This window comes from Rhizoctonia solani, chromosome 3, assembly GCF_016906535.1.
Source record: "Rhizoctonia solani chromosome 3, complete sequence".
Taxonomy (NCBI): Eukaryota; Fungi; Basidiomycota; class Agaricomycetes; order Cantharellales; family Ceratobasidiaceae; genus Rhizoctonia; species Rhizoctonia solani.
Genome location: NC_057372.1, coordinates 1,700,494 through 1,715,349, shown reverse-complemented (window position 1 = coordinate 1,715,349; position 14,856 = coordinate 1,700,494). Strand labels below are relative to the sequence as shown.

The window sequence follows — 14,856 nt, the reverse complement described above, 5'->3', positions numbered from 1 at the left end:
CAATTCTTATCCCCATCTATCCACTGTGTCTTTCCCCACCCTAGTGCCCTAGGTTTGTCCCCATCCCCTCATCAGCATCACCATCTCTTTGTCCCACCATCCCCTTTATTGTGTAGTTTTAAATTGAGACACCTTGACGGTCATGAACAAATACATGGTTGAATTATCATGTGGCGCATTGTCAATGGGGGTTGGATAAAAACCACCCCGTCCTGTATAGAGAACATACACCAGCGGTGCGCTGGCTATCACGCACATTAGACCCGTTGCGAAAGTAAAGCAGAAAGGTACGAACGCCCACGCGAGACCTGAATACCTCGACTATATGCGTTTCCCCTTGTCTGCCTCGCCTTTCAAGCGTTGTATCGGCAGTACTTAACCAAATAGTTGCATGAGACAAGAATGTAAACGTCGGTCCGAGCGCGGGTTTGGCTGTTGTCTTGGAAACGAAGAGAGCGGATTTCGTGTGGGCGAATTGGCTGTTTTGTTCAGCACCTGACCATCAAAGGGTAATCCATCCCATTCTGTCGATAGGGGGAAAACACGCGTACCATCACCGTCAAATTGTGATCTTGAGCGATCCTTGCGAGTTGTCTCATGATATTGACCATTGTTGCGTGTCCTTGGCTTGACGAACCTGTGATCTGCCCAGAGAGGAGAGGCGTAATCGGGTCGACGACTATGTACCGCAGGGAAGCTTGAGAGTTTTCCTATGATCACCGCGAATGAATAATCAATATGCAAAAGTGTGGGGTCGTTTACAGTTAGCGAGGCCTCGATACTGTCCAGCGTGTTCTGAAATTCGTCGATTTCGAATGAGAGGATGATCTGCACTCGGGACAAGACGGACGTGGTTGTGGTCTCCTATATTACGTATTAAACACGCGTCGAGTGAATAAGTAAAGCGCGTACATCTAGTTCTAGATTCTGACAGATGCGCTTTGCTCGCTCGACTGAAAAGTCGCTTGAACAGTCAACCCAAAGTGTGCTGCGTCTGGATCGTAGGCTAATCTACGTAGAGCGACTTGCATGGCTATTGCCTTTGAAGCTCGTTCAAGCTGGACTACTATATACATTGGTCTGGAAACGTACCGATTTCCCGCTCCCCGTCTGGCCAGATATTTCAACCACATATGGACCGTAAAGCGTTTCGCCCAAAAGGTCGTCAACCGACTTGACCCCGAGCGCGGAAAACGAGTATGGTTTCATAGCTTCAGCAGCCAACACTCATTCTCGAGGAGTTCGTCTCCCCGGATACCGGGAACCGCACACACCGCCGCGATTTCATCTTGCAACTCGATAATATCCGTCGTCAGAATGTCCTCCGCACCCGATAGGCGATTCAAGAGCTCTCCAAGAGGCGTAAATAACACATCGTGTGTTGTCTTGATTCCAGCTGACTCGAGTGCAGGGAGGATGTGCGGTTTGGAAACGAGCCGAGGTACGTTTCTCTGGATGGTTCGGATCCGCATGGCTACTGCGTTAGTACTGTATAGATATTCTGTGGTGGTGTAAGCGGTAATAAGCGCCCAGCGGCTGGGCCGGTCCCTGGCTGGACGTGACGTCAGACGTATTGCGGACACGTACTCGGTAGCATCTATCACTATCAACCACCACTGCCCAACCCCAAGCACATCGTATTCAAAATGACGATCTACTACACGTATGTCACATCCGCTACGATTGATCGTTAGTACTAATTGGACTGCATACAGTCTTACATTCTTACTTCTTGCCGCCGAGGTAGGTTAGCTGATCAACGGTGACGAAAGGGGTGCTTATAGGGCTCTGTAGATGACGACGTTTTGTTTGCTTGTTATGCCATTGCCCTTTACTGCGAGGCAGAAACTGTTCAGGTTTCTGAGTACCAGTGTTATTGTGGCAAAGATTGCATACGCACTCAAGATATCATTCATGTAAGTTTTGTTGCCCTTGTAGATCGAATACCACTAACAGCTGTTCATCCGTAGATTTATAGCGGTGTTATTTGTTGGTTAGTCTAAACGAGTCTACGATCTGAGGTTTGGTGCTGATACCTGAATGCAGACGCCGTGCAACGTATGTTGCGTGTGTCCGCAGAGGGACAACAAGCGAAACAAGCTGCGGGAGCGACAGACGTTCGAACAGAAACAAATTATGCGGCTAAGAAGTTCTAGTGAGTAGCTGTCGTGTGATCTTGATGTTCCGACTGAAGCATATGATTTCAGCACCCAACGTAACATGTACCTTACCGGCTTCACATTATTCCTCTCCCTCATTCTCACTCGCACGTATTACATCCTTCTTGATCTTATTCACTCCCAAGAGCAATACGCCGAGCTCAAGAAGGTATGATACCATACTGGTACTTTGAGTCGCTGGTGACTGAAAGCTTTCTTCAGAAAACCGAAGGAAGCCCTCCTACCAAGGATCAGGCAGCAGAGATTGCTGAGCTAAAGAAGAAACTTGCGGCGAGCGAGGCTCAGTCCCGTGACTTTGGTAAGCAGAAGGTTCATCAGGTTTAGTATACATGAGTAGCTTGTACTCATATGCGTTATTCTCCCAGAAACTTTGAAGAAACAAGCCAAACAACAGGCCGTCGAGTATGATCGCCTTGCAACCGAGTTGAACAAGGCTACCGGTCAGGTCTCGAACAAGAAGTCTGATTAAACGATTCGACTTGGGCAATAATATAATACAACTACTTGTCTGTTTCTGTGGCACAATAAATAATTATGGCATGTGAATGATGCTCAGGGTAGCAAAATATAAATATGATCAAATAGATGTAAACATAAAGAGTGATCGGAGAGAAGTGAACCATGTCGACACCTCCAACACGAAATGTGTACACTATACGCCCGCTCCCATCTGGCGGCGGGGCCAGAGGATCGTTGTCGACTTCGATATCTATGGGGCCACATGGTCTGGTACACTCCCTATACGCTGCATCCCCAACCCCGCCTACGCGTCACCACTTGGACGCAAATGCATCAACTTTAAGCGCATCTCCCAGAACCTCTCGTATCCGACGTGACTTTACTAGTCTTGGTAGACACCCCTTGGCAAATGACGGAGATGAAGATACCACTTTTGGTGACGACGAGGAAGATTCGACGACTGGACTATTGTAGACAAACTACGAATGTGGAGGCACGATGCCATGATGCAACATTTGTATGACACTGCAATATTTTGGGGGGACAAGGTTTAACTGGACAGGTTGGTTGTTCATTCTGTATTCCGGGAAACTAACCAGAGCTACTGCCAGGTGATCCTAATGATGCATTTTGGCTCGCACAGACGCACTTTTTGACAAACCAGTATTCTCGAGCCGAACGTCTCCTCACTCGACCATTCAATTTCTCTGCAGCCGCCACTCGTTCCAAGGGCACGGGGGAACAACCCCTTGACATGATTCAAGGGGAGGGTATTTCAAGGCTAGTGGATGTGAGTGTCGCTTGTCGATACTTGGCGGCACAGTGTCAAGTGGGTACTTGTATTAGTGCATACCGAGAGACGAAGTTGAGGCCTTTCTAGGTAAAGTCTGGGAACTGGACCGAAGCTATGGAAATGTTGGGCGATTCGAACCCGTTTGCTGGGTCTTGTACGTATATTTATTCTGACTCGGATGCGACTAACAGAATTTATAGCTAATTCCGGGTCGAAGATACCCAACTCGGATGGTGGGATCAAGGTGGAAGCATCAATGTGCTACCTGCGCGGCCTCCTTATGCTCCGCCTCAATCGTGCCGATCGAGCCAAGGAATGTCTTCTCGAGGCACTCGCATTAGATGTCAAGTGCTATGAGGCATTTGAATTACTAGTTGGCGGAGAAATGATGGGTATCGACGAAGGTTCGTTTTCACATTGAGCGATTTGCTGTGTCTGAAAACGGAAAACTAGAGTGGGCACTCATCGAGGGATTGGCGTACCGGGAACAAGCACAGGAGCAAGCTGAGTTTGTGAAACTAATGTATACCACGCGACTGAAAAAGGTGAGCATAGGTAGCCATTAGGTCGGTTTTAAGAAGTTAACAATTAGTGTGTTTAGTTTAAACATCACGCGGAAATAGAGGCTGCTCGTAAAAAGCTAATGGAGGAGTACGACCTGGCGGATAATCCCGATGTTATGTTTGGACACGCTGACTCTCTGTACGCCGAGTACCGGTGGGCAGACTGCTTTGCCATCACGTCCCGGTAAGCCTCTCCAATGATACCGGTTTCGGACCTAATTTGTTTTAGGATCCTTGACCTAGAGGCAGTGCACCCTTCGACCCTCCCCCTTCACCTTGCATGTATGACTGCCTTGCCTCATCTTCATAGTCGTCTATTTCTACTCGCCCATGAACTCGTTGCTCATGAATCAGATGCCCCAAGTAGCTGGTACGCCGTTGGATTATGGTATTTGGCTGTAAAACGGTATGGGGAGGCAAAAAAATACTTCTCGTGAGTTATTGGGCCCTAGAGTGACGCGCGTAGCTCACGTTCTTTGCAGCAAAACGTCATTAATGGACCCTCGGTTTGGGCCTGCCTGGATTGCATTTGCCCATGCATTTGCATATGAAGGTGAACATGATCAAGCAATTGTCGCATATTCAACCAGCGCTCGATTATTTCCTGGGTACGATTGGTTGAATTACTCACAATCTCAATCGCGATCTTACGTATTTTTTGGTCGTAGGTCTCACCTTCCTCAGCTGTTCATCGGAATGGAACACATTCAATTATCAAATATGCAGCTTGCCGAGTCTCACTTGGCAGCCTCTGTAGCGCTGTGCGATTCCGATCCTATTCTCTTCAATGAGCTCGGGGTAGTGGCATACGAAAACCGCAAGTGAGTCACATGCGTAATTGCCCTAGGTGTTTTAATCATGAACAATTAATATAGATATGACGATGCTCTCAAGCACTTTTCAAACGCAGTATCCCGGGCGAGAGAGGTTCGAGGATCCCAGACCATGTGGGCAACATTATATGTAAATCAAGCGCACGCGTTCCGAAAGATAGGGTACATCGTATCAATCGTCGCATGTTTGCATTTGGCTAAATTGTTCCCCAGCCAGTTGCAGGAAGCGAAAGAAGGGTATATGCGCGTGCTTGAGATTGAGCCGAGGCATACGATAGCAATTGCAAGTCTTGGGTTGACCCACCATCTATTATTTGAGCTTGAGGATGCCATAGCACGTTATCACGAGGTATGTTCTAAACTGGTGCATATTCATTCCTCTGAGCTGTCCATGTTTCATAGGCCTTGGCAATAGAACCATTGGCGGCTCATGTTGTCGGGTTACTCGATAGTGCCCTTCACGCCAACTCGGATGTACCCATTTACATGATCCCCGGGTTAGGAAAAGACGGTGAATGGGAAGCCGCAATGGAGCAACGGAATCGTGCTCAAGAGGCCCATCGAGCACAGCGTTCTCAGACTCAGGAGGACTCGAACGCAGCCAACCTGAGTGGAATTTCTGAAGCGGACAGTTCGGCGATGGACTTGGTTTCATAGTATACTTATTACTGTGAATAAAATCTAGCAGGCAGAAGGAAAACCAACGACTGTCGGGTATTTTCTTGCCCTGCGTTTAGTGGCAGCCCATGCAGATTTATTTCTCGCTGCCCCTTTGCAGAGAGAACGTAAAAGCTAGTTTAGCTGGAAATTTGAGTTTCAGCACTTAAGTACTCGGCGTGATTTTTCATGCATTAAGCCCTGAAATTACAACGTGCTCTCATGTCAGTACTTCGATCGTAACTCGAATTCCCACTACTTCTAAGTCAGGCCTTTGTGCCGACGCGTCTACCTTGGGATCAGTATCCCCATCATTTTGCGTGTATACTGGACCGCCCGGTGTGCCTCAGCATACACCGCAATATAAAAGACCTATTCTAACAGCTCAAGCCTTGTGACCTGAAGGGCATACACAGGGGTGCGTGTCTGCCACGCTCCGAGATTATTTGTTGGGATGGTATTCAAAAACACTGGCGCTTCCGAGGGCTTACCTGATAAGAACTCAATCAGACGCGTACGATCTGGTCCACATTCTTCCTCTTTCTACAATAATGCCCGTACATGTGACTTCCCTCCCTCCTTCTCCTCCTGAAATAAATCCGGCCCCAACCTTGAATGAAGAACAGAGCAATGTATACGGAATTGTCCTGAAGCACTATAGCAGCCCTGCTTATGTGATTCCTGGTGTCGATGCGCAAAAGGCAACTTTGACGGAGGAGGAGAAACAATGGCTGGTGCGCTAGTTTATTATGGATACACGGCCTAGCCGCTTACTCTGAATTTCAGACTCGAGAATGTTTGTTGCGATAGTCTGTGGATTCACTAGTGTGCTGGCCTCTTGTTGATTGTGCCCTTTAGTCTCCGTGCGTCAAAATGGGTGCTGGCAACGACAATCACGCGACTGGACGACACGCTCAAATGGAGGCGAGAATACGGACTCTACGAATTGATAACTCCTAATCATGTAGAGCCTGAGGTATGTTTATAGTATTCCCTGTATCGGCGACAACTCAGTATTATCATATGACAAGGCCGTGACAGGCAAGGAAATATTGGCAGGATATGATCTCGAGCGGCGCCCCGCGTTATACATGATGCCTTCAAAGCAAAATACAGAAGAATCACCGCGCCAACTACAATTTGCGGTTTGGATGCTAGAACGTGCGGTTGACCTTATGGGACCTGGGGTCGAGTGAGTACTCAATTCACATTATGATTCGATACTCAATCCATTGTAGAAACCTCGATATTTTGATCAACTTTGCCGACCGAGGCAAGAACCCTTCGCTTTCGACCTCGAAAAACGTGAGCATATGGTAGCTCTTACCATCCCAAACTTTAACCGCCTCGTTAGATGTTAAATATCTTGCAAAACCACTATCCTGAGCGTTTAGGCCTCGCACTGGTCATCAACGTTCCCACAATAATCAATTTATTTTTCAAGGCTATTATGCCTTTTGTAGATCCAAGTGAGTAGATGTATTATGGCGAATCATCAGGTACTGAAAATTTGTGTAGTTACTCGGGCTAAAGTCAAATTCAACCCCGAGATTATTAAGGAAGGGCTGTTGATAAATCTCAAGCAACGAAAGAATGGGGGGGCGAAATGGTATGTCATTGTTCGATAAACGCGAGCTCGAGTTTACATGGTCTGTAGGATTTTATTTATGAACACGAGAAAAGTTGGAAGCCTCTTGTAGACTTGTGCAACAACCTCCACACTGAGCGTAAAGAGCGCTGGAGGAAACTGGGTGGAACAGTTGGTTTGAGCGAGTGGGATATCAAAGGCGGTGCCCCTCAGCCCGAACTACAACCTGCCATGACTAACGGTACCAACCTCATTCCCGATTCGAAGAGCACCGTATCGCGGAAGGACATCCCTGAAAGCAAGAGCGACACAGTATTGGTTTGATACTTGTGCCCTTCCCAGGACGTTCCGTGCATTTTGCCGTACATGTGTCCGCCTCGTGTTTATTAGTTCTTCGCCTCGCTTGCCTGGACCAGACCAGCATTCTATTTGGGCACTGTAACTAATATCCGTCTGTCCCTATCCTCCGCTTTCTTCTTGTCTTGGCTAGTTCCTCAAATGTAGATCAGATCATAATGCGTTTTCAGCTTAGCGCGTGTGATATTACAATTAGCGGAAGCGACACATATTTAAACCTACGCGGTACGTGTTTGTTGTAGTTTCTCTATCAACACCCGTTGAATATTTGTTACCCTCAACCACTGCAAAGAGCAGTGAATCATAAAAGCTGACTAAGACCTCATTCTTCTGCTTGCTTTGAATTAACAAATCCACACATGAACACTCCAGCACCTTTTCGAACACCTTCACCAGGAGATAAACCCATCATAGCAGTTTGTGGGGCAACAGGTAAAACGATTCTAAATATCATGATGAGTAAATCAGAACTTGTTGTTGGTATTAGGTATTCAAGGAGGAAGCGTAGTAAAGCATCTTTTGCGCGATGGAAGGTTTTCAGTCCGCGCATTAACGCGAAAGCCTACCAGTTTTCGTGCCAAAGGTCAGCAGGTATCTTTTTTTCTGATACCGGGATTATCATAATTAAGTTGCTTGCAGAACTAGTTCGCTCTGGTGCGACAGTAGTGGAAGCCGATTTTGCCAATATCACGTCATTATACAACGCATTTGAAGGTGATTTGTCTTTTGGATGAAGAGTTGTACACACTAACGATCTAATGTAGGTTGTTATGGTGCATTTGGGATTACTGACTACTATGAAGCCTTTGACGAGGAAGGACAACATGGCATCAACATTATCGATGCAGCCAAGGCTACCAAACTAAAGCACCTGGTTATGAGGTAATACTGCTCCCTCCGTCCAGGTAACTTAAAGAAAAATCGAATTCGCACCACAGCACTGTCCCTTTGGTGGATGTCTTGAAGGACACACCGGCATGCAAGTACAAGTAAACATATCATCTCTCAAGGATAACACAACACTGATTGACCGCGGCCCTTAGGTATCAAACACATGTCTACCTCGCCAAGTCAGGGGTACCATACACCGCGTTTGCAGCAGCGTTCTACTACAGTAACATTTTCTTATTCGATATATTCAGCAAGGGAGCAAACGGCAATTGGGTGATGAAATTTCCCTTTCCTCACAATATCCCAATTCCTAGCGTATCCCCAGAAGACCTTGGAGCCTTCGTATGTGAATTTCGAACGTGGACGATCGACTCACCAAATGTGAAACGTTTAGGTTTTAACAATACTCACAGATAGTTCAGAATGGATTGGAAAGACGACCTGGTTGTGCAACGAGCTGATTAGCCTTCGCGAATATGTTGAGGCATTCACCGAGATTACTGGGTAAGCGATACCATCTTGCGATACATATTCTCATACCCTGATCAAAAAATTTCGCGCAGATTTACTGTAAAGGTCTACGACGAATGTACAAGAGAGCAGTTTCTCGCCCTCAAGGACGAGCCGGATGTTCTGGGAATTTGGCCAGTGTAGGTGCTCTCGTTGGTTTGATTGGCACCGGATCACCGAGCGAAGTTGAGCAGATTCAAATTTTTTATGGATAACCATGACCAAAACTACAGATATATCTCACCAGCTCTTGCGAAACGCATCTATCCCACAAGGCAAACGTGGAAAGACTTCTTAGCCGAACACCGCGAGATACCTATACCCCAGCCCGTAGCAATAGAGTGCCACCATACCAGGGAACGGTTCGGAGACCCTTGAAAAGGGATAGGACGCAACCATGCAGCACCTTGGCTCAAAGGAGGCTGAGACATCTGAAAACCTATCAGTAGAGTCAATCAATAATGCACTACCTATTTCAGTACACCGCTTTATATTTGTGTAATCAACAACATTTATCCAAGCCAGGAGAAGTTATTTTGGCTACTCCAACAGCTCCGTCCGACCACCCAAGGTTTCAGTCAGCTGTTTGATTCCTTTCCACCAAGGGTTCTTTCCTATCGTTTCTTCATATCAGCATGTTGAACCACTTCATGAACAGGAGTGAGCTTGATGCTTGTCCCTTGAATGGTAATTACTGCCGCGCTTTCCGGCGGGGAGCGACGGGAAGGGGAGAGAGCGTGTTGCTCGAGGAATTTCATGCACTTGATTGAAAGTCTCACGGCGCGCGCACGATCAATGGGTGATGGAATGCCCCCTTGAAGGGTATGGCCTAAAGATGCAGAACGAGAGTCAAAGAGCCCACGGCCTTCTTCGGCTAGAATCTTGGTCACGACGTCAGTTGTATAGACATTAGACGCCTTCTCGCTCCTGTGGAAGGAAATTAAAATGTTACTAATAAACGCATTTAATAAACACGCATACATTATAACCAGTCGTCCCTCAGATTTGCCTTTAACATCCAATGAATAACGCGTCTTCAAGAAGTTTAGATCCATGCGAAGTAAGTCCAAGTTGATGCCAACTTCGGGAGTGTAGACCACTGCTGCTCCGACCGCCAAGGCACCCAGGGTGGCAAGGTATCCACACTGACCCCCTTGTGTTTCAACCACGAACACTCGGTTACGATTAGCCTGCGCGCTCTGTTTAATAGAATCACAGGCATCGACGAGTGCGTTCAGACTAGTATCGCTTCCGAGGCTAAATTCGGTTAGTGGGACGTTATTGCTGATTGTGGCTGGGAGATGAACCATTGGAATATTAAAAGCGGGGTAACTTTCACGTGCCTTCTCAAGGATGAGAAGCGCTGAGAATGCTTCAAATCCTCCGATCATGAATAAAGCATCAAAACGATGACCTTGGAACTTGGAAGCAACAGCGCCAAGGTCAATATTGGGTAGTGTGCGGTTTGTGCCCAGTTCAGACCCTCCTCTTGTCATCCAGTTGTCAACTCTCAGCCAGGATAGCTGTGTGACGCTATCGTCAAGTAGCCCAGGAAACCCATTGTTGATGGCGAGAGGTGTATGGCCTCGCTCCAGGCAATAACGTACGGCGGCACGTGTTGCTGCATTCATCCCACCAGCAGGGGCTCCCATGCTATTGTAGGTGAGTAATATCTCGTGAACGCATTTACACACTACTTACTGAATGATTCCGATGCGCAATCTCTAGGATTAGATCGTAAGTGAAGTGGAGCCTGAGACCTGAAACACAAGCCTACCTTGGGTTCTGGCAGTTTAATGCCAGCATCGAGAGCGGAGGTAAGAATGAACGCATCCAAGTAGTCTTTGAATTCAGGGTCCCGAAGTGACATTGCTTTGACAAAGTCCTTCTCAGAAATCGCCTTCGCCACGGCTTGTGTCTAGTTAAAGTTGAGCCTTTAAAACGGCTATGATAAGCATGATGCTCACCTGCTCAACGGCCTCCATCAGCGGCTTCCGAGTGATTTGATTCTCGCTTATGCCTATCATGTATGATGGTGTTTCAGGGGTTGCTTCCAGTAGTGCATTCACGGCTTCAACTCCTTGTAGGGTCGGCTAGGTTGGCTCCTGGTCAGTATGCATGCATACTGAAAATACCTGACCTACCAGAACCCTGTCGAAAGCACATGGTACACCACCACGCTGCGTATGTCCGAGGGTGGTAACCCGAGTATCCAGCCCAAGCCTTTCAGTAAGGATTTCCTTGACATATTCAGGTCTGATCGGATTGAGTTCACGGTCGTGCGCTCCCTCAGCGACGATAACAATAGTTTTACGCTTGCCCTGCTTTCGATGCTGAGGAAAGTAGTCACTCAGTGTAAAAGGGTATGACAGCAAATGGGTGTTGTTTACTCACTCGTTGGATGATTTCGCACATGTCCTCTTCCCACGGATGAGCCTCTGGTGGGTTTTCGGGGATAAAAATGAAGTCGGCGCCCGCGCTTTATTGGTCTAGGTTAGATTATCGCGTCAAAAGGTTGGATTTACTTGCCTAACACCAGCAAGCAAGGCCAACCATCCGCAGTGGCGGCCCATGACTTCCACAACGAATGCACGTGAGTGCGATGAGGCTGTCGAGTTGATGTTATCAATGGCTTCGCAAATTCGGTGAAGTGCCGTAGGAGCTCCGATTGTAAGATCAGTCATAGCCATATCATTGTCGATAGATCCAACAAGTCCGACTATCTTCAAATGCCCGTAGAGCTCAGATTGCTCTTTCGTGATTCGGCCTACAACTTATTTTCAGCATCAAGGCCTCGCACGTAGCATCCAGCAGACCTTGCTGAAGGAGGCCCGCGACGAGCTCCGGCCATTCAGCACGCAGCCTATCTGCTCCAGTCAGTGATCCATCTCCACCACAGACCACTAAAGCATCAATCCCTTCTTTGATCAGGTTGTATGCTGCGGTCATACGCCCTTCGACTTGACGGAACGCAGCACAACGGGCGGTACCGATGAGGGTTCCACCCTGAATATAGGTGAGATTTTCCCCCTCAAGTGCTCAGAGTATTACCTACCTCTCCCATCCAACCGCGTACATCATCCCATCCTACTTTGACGATGTATCGACCTTTTAGGGTCTTCTTGTCGGGTCGGTCTTCAGCGTCTCCTTCACCCTGTTTAAACAGCTCTCCGTCCCCAAATCGCAAATTCTTTACAAATGGAAGTTCAGCGACTTGACTGGGTACTGGACCTGCTGTGCAAGACTCCAGAGAGACCGTAGGCGGTGCAGCCTCGGTGTTTCCTCGGACCAGACCTTCGTAGCCTTCGCGTACAACCCACATCTCACAACCTCTATCAAGGGCATCGGTCTCAGCGAGAGATAAATAGTATGAAGTAGATTTATAATCACTTTGAGATACCGCCCTTGACAACAGCACGTACAGCTGCGTTCATTCCTGCACTGTCTCCACCAGAGGTGAGAACGGCAATCTTGAACTTCTTCTTGGTGGTCTGCTCGGCCATGATAGTGACAGGAGAAGACGTCTAACACTTGGAAATATAGTCAGTGGGATAGGGACGCTCAATTCACAGCGCTGCAAGTTAAGATATAGGTGAGAACAAGCGGTTGGGTGTGGGATTCGGGAGCTCCAGATCAATCGTGGGAAATAGCCGGATCGGTACGGTCACATGACCGATCGCGCTCGCCCATCCTTCTCGCGTCGACGATCGTCCTCGGTTACCTCATGCCATTGCATCGCTTCAACACCAAAACCACATCTCCTAATCCTTATTTTAACTTTATCACAGCGCTTCCTCCGTACATAAATGCACCTAACCTACCTTCGCAAGATGACGCCAAAGCACTATTGCAAGCGTTGGCGGCGCAAGTGCGACCATTGTGCAAGAAACACGGGTTTAATGTGAATAGTTTTGAGGAGGTGTGTCATAATTTGAAAGCTTCTGGCCGGATCTTCCGTTGTGTTAAAGTCTTGCACTGTAGTATGAAGTATGATTAGAATTGTTCGCCACCAACCTGTACTTATCACTTGGTGGATTCATAGTATAACACTGTATTCCTGGGCCGAAACTGGAATGCTGGGGAAACGATTGGTATGTTTGAAGCTGCCACTGAGTTTGGAATGTTTAAAAGATCTCCCCCAAAGAAATCGTTCTCCGCCGTTCAGACGGGAGTTTTCACAATATTCAACACCTCATTCAAGTGGTTTGCCACGAAGTGAGTAAATTCTGTATGATACTACGTTCCCGCTCTTAATTGCACCACAGCTGGCTCACATTAAGGTATAACGATCACTAGCCATAGCAAGCTTACTTAATGATTCCATGTTCTAGCACATGAATCACTTGGCCGGGTTTCAACAACTCAATGCTCAATTATGTCACGAGGTCACTGCACTACGTACAAAGGGGTATTATGGTGATGGTATGACCTCGCCAACACCGATTTTCAGCGTGATATGTAGTCTTATCGAAGTTTCCAGGTATGTACTCATCTGGAAACCGACTCTCCGATTCTACCGAGGTTGCCGGCCGAGGGCTTGGAGTAACGGACTTTGATTTGCCCGAATACATGTGTGGCGGGGCGCAAGATCGACGCCGGGCTTCAACACTTCGGTTGGTTTAATTTATCCGATTTTACTGACTGGAGTTGACGTCAAATAATACCCAAGCCGAGCACCTCGAGGTAACGGAGGTCCGAAGCCAAAGAGACGCAAAGCAGGGACGAGGGTGAGATCCAAGTATGCATTTGTAGGACAAGGAAATGCGTTGAATGAACATGCAACCGGAGAACAAGAGAAGAAAAGGGGGACGGGGTTTAAAAAGCGGGCACAAAGGTAAATAGATTCCCTCAGAGAATGTAAGTCCCAGAGTTGAATTTTTGCTGAATAGCGCCAAGGAAAGGCAAGCAAGATTGGAGGCAATCGAGCAGAGATTGAAGAGCCTTGAAAGTATGGTAATGATGTGCTTCCATTCGGCGAACATAGCTGATGTGCTTTATATAGAAAATTCCAATGGAAAGCCTGATTCTCAAAGTGGGCTTGAGCCCGCGGTTGAGGCTGGTTCCGATTCAGAATCTGGGTCAGAATCATTCAAGGAAACCGATGACATGCGTCGCAAACTACTCGCGGATTCTGGTGCCGGGTGGAAATTCTCGACGATTCCTGATGCAGGTCCCACTGGGAGTTTCGATGACGACATAATTAACTTACTTTCAGACGACGAAGATCAAGACACAAACCAAGCAAGGGCCCCGCCGAAGTCGACTCCTTCTAAAAAGCTTGAACTTCAAAAACAAGGGCCTTCGAACCCACTAACTAACATGGTTCACAACGAGGTCGAGCATAGGAAGCAAGAGCAATTAGGATTAGTAGGCTCTCACAAACTGGGTGGTGGCGGGCGAGGTGCACACCAGTCTCGACTCCTGGACACACCCAAGGTACCTCAACCGAGCAAATCGTTAGACGTATGTTTCAAGGACGGGCAGGTATCAGATAAGGTGGATGAATGGGCTTGTCTTGTTTGTACCTGGTATGTAATACTTCTAGCATCTATAGATATAGAATTAATCATCGTGCAGCCTGAACCATGAGGACTATGGGGTCTGTCAGGCATGTTCGACGCGACGTGGGTGCCATAACTTTACATCTGAACTATGATCTTTGCTTCGATCGAATGTATTCTTGCCTTGTGAGTTATATCATACTATTTTTAATTGAGCCCCTTTGGGTTTGTGTCTAGCATAGCCGTGTATGAAATTGCCATTGGGCTAGATAGCTTGATAAACAGAGGTACCAGTACACACCTATCTCATTATAATGATATGGACCGCTCGGCCCTTTTGGACTTTCAGAATTACACGGTAATTCTTAGGTCAGAACCACACGACAGCCAATTCTTTAAAGGGGTATACAAGACGCTCACTTGGGCGAAGCTCTGAGTGCACAGCAGAGGTCGAATTTAATTGAGGATAGTGGTCACACAGGTTCAAAGAGTCCGGAATGCAAAACAGCGAATTCAAGGTACAA

General features: G+C 47.4%; 7 protein-coding genes across 7 annotated transcripts; 5 read left to right on the top strand and 2 right to left on the bottom strand.

The window, feature by feature from the left end:
• Nucleotides 1-181: 181 nt before the first annotated feature.
• RhiXN_02944 (DNA repair protein RAD50) lies at nt 182-1,472 on the bottom strand (the record flags this gene model as incomplete). The annotated part of the gene is made up of 5 exons (XM_043322761.1): nt 182-495; nt 552-864; nt 933-1,040; nt 1,093-1,173; nt 1,275-1,472. 5 exons carry the CDS (start codon nt 1,470-1,472, stop codon nt 182-184), a joined length of 1,014 nt encoding a protein of 337 aa, XP_043178257.1.
• Nucleotides 1,473-1,646: 174 nt separating this feature from the next.
• Nucleotides 1,647-2,649, top strand: RhiXN_02943 (uncharacterized protein; the record flags this gene model as incomplete). The annotated part of the gene is made up of 8 exons (XM_043322760.1): nt 1,647-1,663; nt 1,716-1,743; nt 1,795-1,916; nt 1,971-1,993; nt 2,047-2,155; nt 2,208-2,328; nt 2,382-2,478; nt 2,546-2,649. The coding sequence occupies 8 exons, from the start codon at nt 1,647-1,649 to the stop codon at nt 2,647-2,649; spliced, it is 621 nt and encodes a 206-aa protein (XP_043178256.1).
• A 152-nt stretch (nt 2,650-2,801) lies between these two features.
• RhiXN_02942 (cell division control protein 16) lies at nt 2,802-5,485 on the top strand (the record flags this gene model as incomplete). The annotated part of the gene is made up of 13 exons (XM_043322759.1): nt 2,802-3,109; nt 3,188-3,201; nt 3,251-3,429; nt 3,520-3,586; nt 3,633-3,836; nt 3,886-3,977; nt 4,034-4,179; nt 4,225-4,428; nt 4,478-4,603; nt 4,664-4,816; nt 4,871-4,990; nt 5,042-5,177; nt 5,231-5,485. 13 exons carry the CDS (start codon nt 2,802-2,804, stop codon nt 5,483-5,485), a joined length of 2,004 nt encoding a protein of 667 aa, XP_043178255.1.
• A 551-nt stretch (nt 5,486-6,036) lies between these two features.
• RhiXN_02941 (phosphatidylinositol transfer protein) lies at nt 6,037-7,397 on the top strand (the record flags this gene model as incomplete). The annotated part of the gene is made up of 8 exons (XM_043322758.1): nt 6,037-6,219; nt 6,272-6,294; nt 6,344-6,461; nt 6,517-6,677; nt 6,724-6,790; nt 6,840-6,954; nt 7,004-7,094; nt 7,169-7,397. 8 exons carry the CDS (start codon nt 6,037-6,039, stop codon nt 7,395-7,397), a joined length of 987 nt encoding a protein of 328 aa, XP_043178254.1.
• A 392-nt stretch (nt 7,398-7,789) lies between these two features.
• On the top strand, nt 7,790-8,975 carry RhiXN_02940 (NmrA-like family domain-containing protein 1; the record flags this gene model as incomplete). The annotated part of the gene is made up of 8 exons (XM_043322757.1): nt 7,790-7,862; nt 7,918-8,013; nt 8,070-8,144; nt 8,195-8,312; nt 8,369-8,419; nt 8,474-8,663; nt 8,716-8,825; nt 8,885-8,975. 8 exons carry the CDS (start codon nt 7,790-7,792, stop codon nt 8,973-8,975), a joined length of 804 nt encoding a protein of 267 aa, XP_043178253.1.
• A 470-nt stretch (nt 8,976-9,445) lies between these two features.
• Nucleotides 9,446-12,334, bottom strand: RhiXN_02939 (6-phosphofructokinase; the record flags this gene model as incomplete). Its single annotated transcript, XM_043322756.1, has 11 exons — nt 9,446-9,758; nt 9,813-10,484; nt 10,533-10,555; nt 10,609-10,749; nt 10,799-10,924; nt 10,976-11,164; nt 11,226-11,310; nt 11,385-11,598; nt 11,648-11,837; nt 11,887-12,163; nt 12,222-12,334. 11 exons carry the CDS (start codon nt 12,332-12,334, stop codon nt 9,446-9,448), a joined length of 2,343 nt encoding a protein of 780 aa, XP_043178252.1.
• A 221-nt stretch (nt 12,335-12,555) lies between these two features.
• On the top strand, nt 12,556-14,487 carry RhiXN_02938 (WLM domain protein; the record flags this gene model as incomplete). The annotated part of the gene is made up of 11 exons (XM_043322755.1): nt 12,556-12,750; nt 12,813-12,818; nt 12,874-12,922; nt 12,976-13,046; nt 13,097-13,111; nt 13,163-13,253; nt 13,312-13,444; nt 13,501-13,665; nt 13,721-13,779; nt 13,834-14,359; nt 14,409-14,487. The coding sequence occupies 11 exons, from the start codon at nt 12,556-12,558 to the stop codon at nt 14,485-14,487; spliced, it is 1,389 nt and encodes a 462-aa protein (XP_043178251.1).
• Nucleotides 14,488-14,856: the final 369 nt, after the last annotated feature.